Genomic DNA, 14,003 nt, shown 5'->3' with positions numbered 1-14,003 from the left:
TAATTTAAACAAACTGTATCATATCCAAACATAAATGTAAATATTTTTGTTTTGTAATAAGCAGACATCCATGCAAAATAATACAAATAAAAAACATGACCCCCCCTCAACCTTCAATTTTGTAAATTTTGGATTTATTCCTGTTTATTCCCATATATTCCTGTTTATTCCCATATATTCAGTTTATTCCCATATATTCCCGTTTATTCCCATATATTCCTGTTTATTCCCATATATTCCTGTTTATTCCCATATATTCCCGTTAATTCCCATATATTCCTGTTAATTCCCATATATTCCTGTTAATTCCCATATCTTCCTATTATTCCCATATATTCCTGTTAATTCCCATATATTCCCGTTTATTCCCATATATTCCCATTAATTCCCATATATTCCTGTTAATTCCCATATATTCCTATTATTCCCATATATTCCTGTTACTTCCCATATATTCCCGTTTTTTCCCATATATTCCTATTATTCCCATATATTCCTGTTACTTCCCATATATTCCCGTTTATTCCCATATATTCCTGTTAATTCCCATATATTCCTATTATTCCCATATATTCCTGTTACTTCCCATATATTCCCGTTTATTCCCATATAGTCCCGTGGAAATTCCCAGAATTTTTCAACCCCAGCTATGTCCCTGTCTTTATAACCGCCACAGAAACGGGAATCTGCTTAAATCTATGTGTTATGAAATTCAAAATAAGTTCAGCTCTGTACTTGTTTTGCAGCTCTAAGATCAAAACCGGTCCCTCTCTAAGGTGAGAGTCGGAAATGTTCCAGTTCCCGCCACTAAATCTAATTCCCTTTTCTTCTCTTCACTTGCTTTTTCCCCTCCCTCTCTTTCACCTCGGCTCTTATTTACCTCCCTCCTGCAGCCAGCTCACAACTAAATCACTCCACTTCCCAGGAACCTCCCTCTGTAGCCGCAGGCTGCCACACCATTGCTAAAATAATGACCTGGACTTTTTCTTTTTCCAAGATATTGTGATAGTGGTGAGAGCACTTAGTCTGCATTTATTTCACTCAGTGGTTTGACAAGCTTCTTTTTTTTTTTTTGACTGTGCTGTTGACTTCTTGTGTCGGGCCATAACAGCCGTCGCTGTAATCCGAGCAAAGTGTTGTCAATGCTGTCGATATGAGGAGTATTTTCCGACACTTGTGAAGCTCCCACTGTCTCCCCCCTTTGAACTCTCTGATTCTCTCTCTCATTTTTTTCTTTTCTTCCTCTCATCCCTCTCTGCTGACTCGCTGACTGTCTTCTCCCATAATTCCCTCACAGGAGTGCTTCTCATTTCTCTGATGGTTCCCACAGTACAGAGAATGCACTAGCGCCTCTTTTCCCAAGGCCACTGTGATATAGACTTTTTTTGTTTAAGCTCTGCTACTAATCTTTACCTAATGTGGATTGTTGGGACCAAAAGTTTGTGAAAAAACTTCAAATATAAAAAGTAGGAATCTGTTTTAATCCTTTAAGTGTCAGACTGAGACAAAATATTAAATTTAAGTCAATGTGGTGGTTGATTATAATCCATTAAAACCCATCTGAGGACAAAATACGTAACAAATCCTCAAGTTTCTCAAGAGAGATATACTCTTGAGGACTTTTCCTTTACCTCCGCGCTATCCTTGGCTCCGGCCCAATATCCTCTGTAAGTATCAGTACGTCTGTCCTCATGACCCCTGATATCTCCTCAGCTCACATTATCCCCTAGCCTTTCTTCCTGTCATTATGGATGGGAGGTTTCAAAAGAAGATTTTTTTCTAACAGTAAACTCACGGATTATTACCCTACCTTTTTTTTTTTTAAAGCCTTTCCCCTCCTGGCAGAGTACAGCATGTTCTTTAACTACAGTATTGTTAAGGTGCTGGCAAGGCACCCAGTCTTATCTGGACCATGTTCATTTTGAGAGGGTGGAAGGAGAGATGCTGGCATCGTGTCCAACAAGGACTAATACCTGCACAGCAGAACCACACACTGAGACAGGAGTGTGCTGTTTACATCTCAGAGGTGCACCGATACCAATGCTGCAACAACACGTCTCTTTTTTTTTTTTTTTGTCGCAGCGCATTTGGGCTGTTTACTCTCTGTTGTTCTTAACATCGGACACAAGCTGCAGTTTCTCTTAGGAAACGGTAGCTTTATAGTCAATTGAACTCTGCACTGTGCAGAATCTGTGGCTTACCAAAGTCAAATTGCAGGGTTTGGGGGAAAAGTACAGGCTTGATTCACAGTGTGGAAACCAAAGGGACGCTGTGTTTGTTCCACACTTTGAAACCTAGAAGCTCCGGATGAAAGAGTCAAGTGAATAAACAAAATCCAGTCTGAATGGTGCTTGTAAAAACATCAGAGCTGCAATGATCAATAGATTAGACGACCAGCAGAACAAATTGATAATAAAGTAATAACACATTATTGACAGTCGTCTGTTTTCATGCAAAATCTAAATATTTGCTGGTTCCTGCCTCTCAGATATGACCATTGGATGATTTCATGGTGATTGATCAGTAAATAAAAAATCACCAGTTTAACAAATAAAAAAACACTTATTTTGCAAAAGGACTGACTTGGTACTATTGTATTTTTTTCCTGAGTGTGTGTGACATGTTGACAGTACTGTTGTCTCTGTTTGTGTTCCTTGTAGCGGCGTCGTACACAGACAGCTCTGACGATGAGACATCTCCACGGGACAAACAGCAGAAGAACTCCAAGGGCAACGGGGACTTCTGCATCAAAAACATCAAACAGGCCGACTTCGGGCGCAGAGAGATCGAGATTGCAGAGCAAGGTAAAGCAGACGAGCCGCTGCCGTCACAGCCGCTGCTCGCTTTTGAAAAGGAGAAATGCGAGGGTTAGCAGGTTCAGAGAATGGAGTCAAATCTCTGAGAAGGTGCAATGAGATTAGTCAAAGCTTAAATTGTTGAAAATAGAGTTAAAAATGAGAATTAATTGAAGGAAATGTTGATATTTTCACATTACAGACACAGTGGCACAAGCATCTGATGCTCTGAGGGGGGTTGTATCGTATATGTGTGGTGCTGCTGGGTGGCCATATGTCCCCCGCCACAAGTGTGAACACCACCCCAAACACATGATTCACATCTTCCCGTAATTGCTTCACAGAACTTAACACAGGGCCTCAGCTGAACCCTGCAGGCTACACACACACACACACACACACACACACACACATGCACGTACGCACACACACATAGTATATTAATATATATATATAACCTTAGCATCAGTAACTCCTTCAGCCGGATGAGTCAAGGATTAAACGATGGGAATTTCTTCCCACCCAGCTGATTCCTTTAACCACTCGTGTGTGTGTGTGTGTGTGTGTGTGTGTGTGTGTTTCTCCTCCCTCAGAGATGCCAGCGCTGATGGCCCTGAGGAAGCGAGCCCAGGGGGAGAAACCCCTCGCCGGTGCCAAGGTGGTGGGCTGCACCCACATCACTGCCCAGACTGCTGTGAGTAGGAATGCAAAAAACACATAAGAGACACACACACACACACTTTTTCAGAAATTTTGAGGAATTTTACCACTTTTTTCTAGAACATTTTTAATTTCTTCTTTTTTTTTTTTTTTTTTTTTTTTTAAGAAATCTTACCACTATTTTTAGAATTCTTTTTAAACTTTTTTATTGGGGGCCACTTTTTTCCAGAAATTTCTCTACAATATTTCCCAAAATTCACGCCATTGGCCCTAATTTGTACGTACTTTGATTTAAAAAAGTAACGTTCTTCAGTCTATTTCTGGTGTTTGCTTCAAAATTTTGTCCAATGGGGGTCCGTGGTCTAATTTGTGTCAGTTTAGTTCAGTTTCATGTAAAAAAGTTTGAGCACCACTGTTAACACAGTGTCATGTCAGCAGCCAGTATACAAAACCAACCTGGACCGTCCCCTCTCCTCTTTCCTCAGGTGCTGATGGAGACTCTGTCAGCTCTGGGGGCTCAGTGCAGATGGGCGGCCTGCAACATCTACTCCACCCAGAACGAAGTGGCAGCTGCTCTGGCGGAGGGAGGTGAGACTCCTGGGGAGGTTCCCGTGTGTGACACCTGCCCTTCTCCCTCTTCTCCTGCCTTTTAAAATATTCAAACTCTCTTTGACTCACTCTCCACCTCTGCCCGATTCTCTCCCTGTCACACTTCCAAGCTTCTCTATATTAAATGCATCCCGCCTCTTTCTAGGTTTCAGCGTATTCGCATGGAAGGGCGAGTCGGAGGACGACTTCTGGTGGTGCATCGACCGCTGCGTCAACGTGGAGGGCTGGCAACCCAACATGGTAGCACACCTACATTTTTAAATAAATGAAAGCATTTCTCACTGGCTGCTGTTTGAACTAGATTTTTTAAATATATATACATATTTTTGGGGCTTGTTTTGAAGCACATTAATAAGTTGAACGTTTTCACAGAAGAAAAAACACATTTTCATTCCTCCTAATAAGCTCTCTCTCAATGCTCCTCTCTTTCTTCCACTCTGTTCGTCCTTGTCTCTCATTGTCTGTCAGATCCTGGATGACGGTGGAGACCTGACTCACTGGATTTATAAAAAATACCCCAACATGTTCAAGAAGATCAAGGGCATTGTAGAGGAGAGTGTCACCGGTGTGCACAGGTACAAAAGCACATTACATCAGAACATGGTTATTGTACTTTCCTGTCTTTCTATATTTTCATTAACTCATCAGTTAGATGATTCAAAATGCTGTTGCATGGATGTGAAACCAAGTTGCCATAAGAAATTAGATGTTTTTGACCCATTGCTCTTTTATCTATTATGTTGTCTGTAATTCTGTATTTGTACCTGGTTGACTATCACTGTTGATTGATTTTTTTTGTCACTGCTTTTACTTTATATATTAACATCCTTTAAACATCAGCTTATTCTGTGTTTAAATGTGCTTCATGAATGAACTTAGCTCATGCTCTCTGTATCGGTGCTTCCTGTAAAAGTGTAAAAAAAGATAAATCACTTGTCAATGTTTTAAATGAAACTATGCACCTACATTTTCACACACTAACACACACAGATGCACTCAGGCGCTCATAGTTTCTGATGTGGTAACATCGCCATCTAGTGGTGAAAATGATCTCCATTAACAGACAGTGTACAGTGATTACACAACTGGAGCAAGACTGTGTTTATTAATGAAACCCTCTTAAATGCAAATAAAATATAAGCAAATAATTGTAATTCCAGGTAAATAGTAGTAATAAATGCTGAATAACTGAAATAAACAACGGAAATAAATATAGCTATATGACTGATAAAAGAAAAAACAATCCCTTCTTAAAACTGAAATGAGTAAATATTCTCTCACTTAATGTGTCACTGTATTATCTTAACTAAATACTAAATACATTTTACATTCTTTTATAATAATGTATTTATTATGTTTGTGTGTGTTTTGTGTGTGTGTGTAGGTTGTACCAGCTGTCCAAGGCAGGGAAGTTGTGTGTCCCCGCCATGAACGTCAACGACTCTGTGACCAAGCAGAAGTTCGACAACCTCTACTGCTGCAGAGAGTCCATCTTGGACGGGTATGAAACAACCTCCTGTTTAACCTCAGTAACAGATCGTGTTTGTTGTTTTCACATTTATTGTTCCAGGGCAATTACGCCCACAACCACCACCTCCTCCTCCTCCTCCTCCTCCTCCCTGTTCCAGCACAGTCTGCATACATATCAGGCTGCTCGTGAAATAAACTGTGTTTGTGTCCTCAGCCTGAAGAGAACCACTGATGTCATGTTTGGAGGCAAACAGGTGGTGGTGTGTGGATATGGAGAGGTGAGGCCCACACACGCACACAGCCACATGCACAATGTTTGTTCACTCAAAGACTAAAATGTAAAAGCCCATCTCCTGAAGCAGCTAAATAATTGTTCAGTTGTTTGGTTTGTAAATTGTCAGGAAATAGACCCTACTACAATTTCCTGAAGTTTAATTATGTTGGTATATTATGTATTATATTCTCTGACTAATCTAAAAGAGATTCAGATTCAGACAAAACAATGAGAAGCTGTAACCAGGGAATGTTTTGCATTTTTCGAGGGAAACGGTGTAATTTGTAATGAATTGATTATCATTAATAACAGCTTATTGCACTGTTGATTCATCACCGGCTTTATCACCCAATCATTGCAGCTTTAGATTGTTCGTGCACCACCAGGGAACATAGGTTTTAAATGCTCATTTATTTAACATTTATACAGAGGAACCAGGAAGACAATGGAAAACTGAAAACTTAATGGACACCTCACACAACAATAAATAAAAACTCTACATTATTAGGATGAGTTTTTGTACTTTCAAATCAAAGTCCAAACAGTGGCAGTGTAACTTGTTTTATTCTTTTTACCTGATCGGACACAGACTAGTGGATAATGTACACAACCCTACGTGTTCCTTAGTCTGACCTACACAACACAAGCTTGTCGACTTATGTCGTCTCCTTTTGATCGCCAGTGTCTGTTTTAATATCGTCCTCAGGTTGGAAAGGGCTGCTGTGCTGCCCTGAAAGCAATGGGCTCCATCGTCTACGTCACAGAGATCGACCCCATCTGTGCCTTGCAGGCCTGGTGAGACTCCACTCGTCCAGTTTCCTACACCCACTCCGCTGGTTGTCCACACACCGCACAAGTCTAACACTCTTTATTGTCTTTACCCCGCCGGCAGCATGGACGGCTTCAGGCTGGTGAAGCTGAACGAAGTCATCAGACAAGTGGACATCGTCATCACCTGCACAGGTTCGATTCGGTTCGGCCTCTCGTGTTCAGATTTCTCAGTCACTCCACAGTGTGACCTTTTTAAAATGCTGACTAATTGCCTCATAGCGGCTCCACAGGGATTCGTCCTGTTGGAATAAAATCCAAAAATAACGGCGCTTAAATAAAAGCAGCAAATGAACAGAGAGAATATCAACTATAATATGTTTGGGGAAGGAACGAGACATAATCTATAGTCCTACCGCTCTGTCACTGTTGGTTCAGGAGGGACTGGACAGATATATTCAGTCGCTGTCATCAGTTCAGCAGCAGAACATGTTCTCAGTTCAGCAGCCAGGGACTTGTCCTCAACACTTATTTGGAGCAGAGAATTACTTGTCTCTGCTTCATTACCTGGCGCTGCTGGCAGGCCTGGAGCTGTGGGCTGGCTTTACGCTGAAAATGTAGCGGATCAGGAAAAGATAATAAGAGAATAATGAAGGAGACAAATGGGCTGTGTGTCGCTAAGAAAATTCCACAGTGAGGTGAAATGAATCAAAGAGGACAAGCACTCGCTGCATTAAGGTCATGTACTGTAAACTCCATCAACGTCGTATCATTAGAGCCTAGAGAGCTTGTTGGATCATTCGTAAATTAATAATCCCACTGTAGTGAAATCAGTTATGAGTTGATTTAAAATTTCAACAACATTAGAAAATGAAGATAATAATCATAACTCTAATGAAGTCTCACAATCACTCTGTAAATAGATACATTAGGATGAGGATAACATTTGAATGTATTCCCCTTAATGACATCACAAATTTGCATCATTAGCATGCTTCCATTGTACAAACATGTAACTCCAGATACACATATTTAAGAGCTGAATAGGAATAACTTTATTCATCCCAAATGGAAATCCATTTGTCCAGCAGCTCATCTATTAGAAGTACTAAAAGTATTTTTTTTTTAAAGTCTGATGGCCGTAGGTATGAAGGATCTTCTTAGGCCGTAAGGTGAACCCTGTTATCATTTCATTCACTTTACTTCATAAAAAAGATCGATTCAGCTAATCAGCGGGAGTTCATAGCTCATAACTCGAACATAATTCTATACGTCTTAAGACTGCAACATATTACCTGTTAACACGTCAACTCTATACGTCTTAAGACAGCAACATATTACCTGTTAACACGTCAATTCTATACGTCTTAAGACTGCAACATATTACCTGTTAACACGTCAATTCTATACGTCTTAAGACGGCAACATATTATCTGTTAACACGTCGATTCTATACGTCTTAAGATGGCAACATATTACCTGTTAACACGTCAATTCTATACGGCAACATATTACTGGCATAAGAAAGGCGTCTCGGTAACCCAGGCAACAACACATTGACTGTCACCACTGTTACTGTGGCATTATACAGACAGGAAAACTGTTTACAACACAGAATATGGAAAAACAAATAAATGGTTGACAAGTGCTGATGAAGACGGCTTCTGATATTAAGGTAGCCTCTGGTACACCGTAGTAAGCAAATCAATAACCATCTAACAACGACACGACAGCTTTGTTGTCTATGGAAAAATACATAGAATATGCCCAGGTATCGAATCAAGTGTGTTTAAGACACTTTTGCTTTACTTCACCTTATTGCCCCTTTGTCTCATCAATCTTCGCGGACACAGCGACGTATATAGCACTGTTTAAGATAATTTCTGCTCACTTTTGATGACTTTTCGGTCTCTTTTCCTCATCACAACTACTGCTGGATGAAATCATGGCGGCTGCCATAGTGCCGTAGTGTTTACTAAAAGCGGGTATTTTATTGGTGTAGCGCGATCACGTGACGGCTGTGCCTCCACCACGAACCAAAATCTCATTACGCTCAAAAGGAGGAACTAGTGCCGAATTACGGTCCCGATCAGGGGACTCTTGCGGGGTTATGAGCTCCGAACTCCTGCCGATTAGCTGAGCATGAATCAATCTTTTTTATGAAGCAAAGATCATGTAGTCTTCGGATGTCGGAGCGGAAATCATTTTCTGTGAGACTTTTTTCGGGTTCACCTTACGGCCTATCTGTATATCTCCCTACTACAGCGAAAAGAGAGGAGGCATCCACCACTTCTGTTTTTTTTATCCATCATATGGTTATGGATCAAAAACAAAAACGGCAGTGGTGGACGTTTGTTTCGTAGTATGGTTTGTCTTAAAATTCCTTGAATTTTAATCAAAACATTCAATGGAAACTGTCATTTTTTAGAGACGTGTACAGGATCTTTGAAAAAGGCATTATGCAGACAGGTGGAACACTTCAACTAGATTACATTTTCAGACTTAATTAACTAAGCCTAAGTACTGAGAGGAGAAATAATTGAATCAATAAAGACTCGGGGATAGATGGAGTTGTTAATGCCAAAGGGAAGCTGCAGTGTTACAGCAGACATCTCGCATAAATCACACAAACAGTGACGTAGAATAAAACAAATGAAGTAGATACAGAGTCATTTGACAGTTAGTTTTAATTGAATGTTTGTTGGTATTAACACGATAAAATGTTCTCTCCCTTCATCAGGCAATAAGAACGTGGTGGTGAGAGAGTACCTCGACCGCATGAAGAACGGCTGCATCGTCTGCAACATGGGACACTCCAACACCGAGATCGACGTGGTCAGTCACCAGCTCGCACACATTTGTGTTTTTATTCAAACATGAATTCACAATAACACACACAATAAAGCAAGTTCTCTCTTTTGGTGTCAGAAGAAAGATATGAGAGAACGAGATCAAAGTGCGAGAAGAGTTGTCGCTATGGTGCAGCTCCCATTAACATGATTGACAGCACGTTGAACATCCTCCTGTCTCTAAAGCCTGACCTTGGGCAGTGATTGTTCGGCGTCGCCATGGGAACGGGAGCTTAGCTTGATTCAGACGGGTTGCAGTGAAAGGCTTGATCCATAAGCAGCTACAGAGACTGAAAGATAGACAACACAACATAAAGATCAGCCCACAGTGGCAGTCGTGAAGAAACAGAGCGCTTTTAGCTTGGATCCTAATACAATAAATTCACATAAATTAAGTGCAGGCAATAAAATGAGAAACATAAACAGGGTTGTGGTGCTCTGACTTTATTTCCCTGCCTGTAAAACAGATCAGTGATCAGCATGAGTGGTGGATATAGGAAGCTGTCACTCGTTACTTCAGGCCTGGACAAGATGGACCAAATGCTTCGTCAACTTTAATCCAGTGATAAAAGATGGTTGACACAAGCTTATGATTGACGATGCTGTTGTGCTCACCCTGTAGGCGAGCCTGCGGACCCCCGAGCTGACCTGGGAGAGGGTGCGCTCCCAGGTGGACCACGTCATCTGGCCCGACGGAAAGAGGATAGTACTGCTGGCTGAGGTACATACACACACACTTAACTCTGAAAGAGCAAATCAATAGAACAGCTTTATTATTCCAAGTTGAGACCACTGTTCGAGTCTTATCCTGTCACTTTTAATGAGCGTCTCCACCAAACTTCATTAAGAAATTTAGCCAACAAACCAGGTTTATAGAAAACGTGAGTGTATACAGTAGATAAACATCCCATAGACACAATAGAGGAGGCCGAGGCAGATGTGTGTATTCCAAACGGCGACAGAATGAGAGCAGCCTGACGGGACCAGACAGACAACCTGCCAGCCCGTCTCTGCCTGCGCCTCTGCTGCCATTTGATCTGCAGCAGGTTTCAACCACATCAGTGAATCTGCTCCTCCACCCTCCGCTCCCTCCAGATCACACTCTGCTCCAAAATATGGTTTCTTGTTCCAAAAATGTCTCTTATGTAAAGGTAAAATACATCATCATCATCATCATCATCCATAAATCTGAAATGAAGAGAATTAAGAGGAAGAGGAGGCAGTTTTCATTAAAGTTAGAAAATGACTTTAATTTTTAAAATAGTGCATCTGTCATAGGAGCCTTTTTTCATTGCTCCTTATTTCATACTGTAGCTTTGCTTCACAATGTAATACTATACACTCATGCATTTATTTATGCATACAAACTAATGAGCTGTATGTGGCTCCAGGAGAGGGCAGGGAGGTCAACACAGAGACCGAGGAAACAGAAGATTCTTCCATAATTAACCACACAGGAAAGAGTGATGGGAGAAATTAAAACTTTGACAAACTGTTTTAATTCTGCAGTTTTACACGCATAACCTCATGATCAGCAAAAACCTGGATCTAACACATCTACTGTCCATGGAGCAGTCTAGTGTTATAAGGAAAAACAAACAGGCTTTTATCACAGTGTTTGTCAGTACAATATGATTCACCATAGCGACTCAAAATGAAAAGAAACATGTCATTGTCGGATACAAGATTTTAAATTTCCCAAAGTCATATAATCCCTCTGCCAAACCTCTGATTGGCTGGTTGGATGTCAGTTGTAGACAGCAGCCTGTCAGATGGGAGACCTTCTAATGTTTCATGAGATTTCACATCCTGACACAAGGTTAAGCTCATGTGGGTGTTTTTTGTTTTTTTTTGCCTCCAACTTCATGTTGCTCTTTCCTCTTCTCCAGGGTCGTCTGCTGAACCTCAGCTGTTCCACTGTGCCCACTTTTGTGCTCTCCATCACAGCCACCACCCAGGTAAAACACAGCAGATCAGCCCCTGCCTAATTTACATTCTGGTACATGACTGTTGTTTATCTGCAGGTATGTGTGTGTGCGTTTGAGTATGAGTAACACTTGTGTGTGTTTGTGCCCAGGCTCTGGCTCTGATAGAGCTGTACAACGCCCCAGAGGGACGTTACAAGCAGGACGTCTACCTGCTGCCCAAGAAAATGGGTAAGATTTATTTTGCTTATCTGTAAATAGATTAAAACTTGGGGATGGGGCGTCGTTTAGCTCAGTTGATAGAGCAGGCGCCCCATATACAGAGGCTATAGTCCTCGTCGCAGCCGGCACCGTATCAAATCCCGACTCGAATTCCCCCTCTCTCTGCCTCCCATTTTCTGTATGTCTGAACTTATACTATCCATTAAAGGCAAAAAGCCTAAAAAATAGACTTAAAAAAAACAAAAAACTTGGGGATTAAAACTTCTTGATACTACTGGAATACGAAAAAACTTTATTATTTTAATATAATTGGATAAATGGTTCTAGCAGGCCACATTTTGAAAATACAGTCAAAAGTCCCAGCCACTTTCCTCAGACTTCTCTCTGAAGCCTCCAGAGGTGTCGCCCTCCCCAATGTAATCCCAATGTGAGCGACGCTGCTTTGCGCGATTGTCGCGTATCACTGCGCATCTTAATAAACCACCCAGCATCAAACTCAGAGCTACATTGCCACCTACCAGACTAGTGTGTGATACATTGTGGGAGAGCGGTATGAGCAGAGGAGGGAGGGAGAGAGACGGCAGCTTGCTTGATTGACACATCACGATCCAATTGATTTTTATGTGACGTTAAACACGATTGGATGACGTTTTTACAGCAGTATCTGTCCCACAGGTGTCTGTCTTTTTTCATTTTTGTGAAAAAGCATTCAATTAATTGGTTGCAATCAAAGTGTGAAGAGGATTTCAAAAGAATTTAGTAAAAAATGCTCCAGAATAGGATCTCCAACCCAACCTTTAAGGAGCCACCAAGCAAAGAAGCGATTACAGAGAGGGTTTTGTTTTTGCCCCAGCAGAGCCCCTGCAGGCATATTGCATTTATCTCTACAGACAACACAGTCAGTCTCATCTGTTCAATCCTGGGTCGCCTCCCTGATCGCAAATCATTCACAGTAGAATGAGTCCTGTGTGTCTGTGTGCATATGTGAGTGTGTGCGGGCGTGCATAGAGCCCACAGTGTGTCTGCAGCGCTGGCCCGTCACATGTCTTGGCTTTTCCTCAGTGAGCAAGAGCAGCACACATATACAATGTAAAGACAGAGAAAATGTAGGTCACCCTGTTAGCGACTGCTGCTACCATGACACACACACACACACACACACACACACACACTCACACTCACACTCACACTGACAGACAGACAGATGATGGGGAGGAAGAAGAGAGGAATGCAAAAAGAGAAAGCGGCAGGGATGAGGAGAGGAATGGCAGAAAGATGAGGATAGGAGATGGTAAATCCCAGAGCCCCCCCCCCCTCTGGAACTTTGCTTCCTCTTCTCATTTGAATGATTAATCAGCCACCGACGCCGGGTGAATGTTAACGCGCTCTTCCTCCTCTGTCTCGGCCTCCAGATGAGTACGTGGCCAGCCTACATCTGCCGACGTTCGATGCACATCTGACAGAGCTGACCGACGAGCAGGCCAAGTATCTGGGCTTGAACAAGAACGGGCCCTTCAAGCCAAACTACTATAGGTATGAAAACCTCCTCAACTCTCATTTTTTGGGCAATAGGTTAACTCAGTGACATTTTACATATTGATAATTGATATTTCATACCTTAAACCCCTCCAAAAGGGATTTTCATCAGGCAACTGTGTGATGAAGTACATTATTCCATAAAATGTCTAGTTTACATCCCATAAATAATCAATTCAGCTGAAATCTGCAATCAAAAGTTGTAGGTTGAAAAGGCGACAGCTTAAGTTTTCAGCATGATAAGATCAGATAAGTTTGATGAATTACTACAAGTTATTGTTTTGTTGATGAGCTCCTTTCCTGAGTCACCACTCTGTACATTGTTTTCATAGTTTGATATGAATGAAAATTGTGCTCACAAGTCCCACTTTATTTTTTTGTTCAGTTACTCATGTTTAACATCAGTTGTCCACAGAGTTGGGCATGTTACTAGTTACTAGTTACTAGTTACTTTGCCCATAAAGTAACTGAGTTAGTAACTGAATTACTACATTATAAAAGTAACAAATTACCAGGAAAACCCTAGCCCCCTGTTTATCTGGAACAAGGGATGATGAGTGAGTTGGTTAGTTCCAGATACATGTAAACGTCTTTTTTCCGACTACCTGGACTGAAAAAATGGGTATATAAGGTACACTTTAACTGGTTTGGGACTTCTTGAGTCAAGTTAAGCTGCATTTTACTGTCAGTAATGGTAACGGCGTTATAACTGGGGAAACAGTAATTTTTTTGATTACTTGTTACTGACAAAAGTAGCGCTGTTAGTAACGCCATTATTTTATAACACTGTTATTCCCATCACTGGTTGTCTATAGTCAAGTGAGAAAGATGCCAGATCTGTCAACCACCAAGTTAAAGACCATCACAAATATTATGGATTCAGTCAGACCCCAGA

General features: G+C 41.3%; 1 protein-coding gene across 4 annotated transcripts in view; it reads left to right on the top strand.

Annotated features, from left to right (window-relative positions):
- The window catches only part of ahcyl2b (adenosylhomocysteinase like 2b), a 45,553-nt gene that overhangs the window by 28,353 nt on the left and 3,197 nt on the right, over positions 1-14,003 (top strand). For all 4 annotated transcript variants that reach the window (XM_085769604.1, XM_085769605.1, XM_085769608.1 and 1 more), the window contains exons 3-16: positions 2,661-2,804; positions 3,389-3,489; positions 3,941-4,043; positions 4,210-4,304; positions 4,533-4,639; positions 5,449-5,565; positions 5,749-5,812; positions 6,515-6,603; positions 6,701-6,771; positions 9,317-9,411; positions 10,048-10,146; positions 11,315-11,383; positions 11,503-11,581; positions 12,985-13,105. In XM_085769604.1, the coding sequence (XP_085625730.1) occupies positions 2,661-2,804; positions 3,389-3,489; positions 3,941-4,043; positions 4,210-4,304; positions 4,533-4,639; positions 5,449-5,565; positions 5,749-5,812; positions 6,515-6,603; positions 6,701-6,771; positions 9,317-9,411; positions 10,048-10,146; positions 11,315-11,383; positions 11,503-11,581; positions 12,985-13,105 (1,354 nt within the window). The remainder of the gene's footprint in view (positions 1-2,660; positions 2,805-3,388; positions 3,490-3,940; positions 4,044-4,209; positions 4,305-4,532; positions 4,640-5,448; positions 5,566-5,748; positions 5,813-6,514; positions 6,604-6,700; positions 6,772-9,316; positions 9,412-10,047; positions 10,147-11,314; positions 11,384-11,502; positions 11,582-12,984; positions 13,106-14,003) is intronic.

Source organism: Trachurus japonicus, chromosome 23, assembly GCF_045865225.1.
Source record: "Trachurus japonicus isolate A0001 chromosome 23, Traja_1.0".
Classification (NCBI taxonomy): domain Eukaryota; kingdom Metazoa; phylum Chordata; class Actinopteri; order Carangiformes; family Carangidae; genus Trachurus; species Trachurus japonicus.
This window is presented reverse-complemented; position numbering and strand designations above follow the sequence as displayed.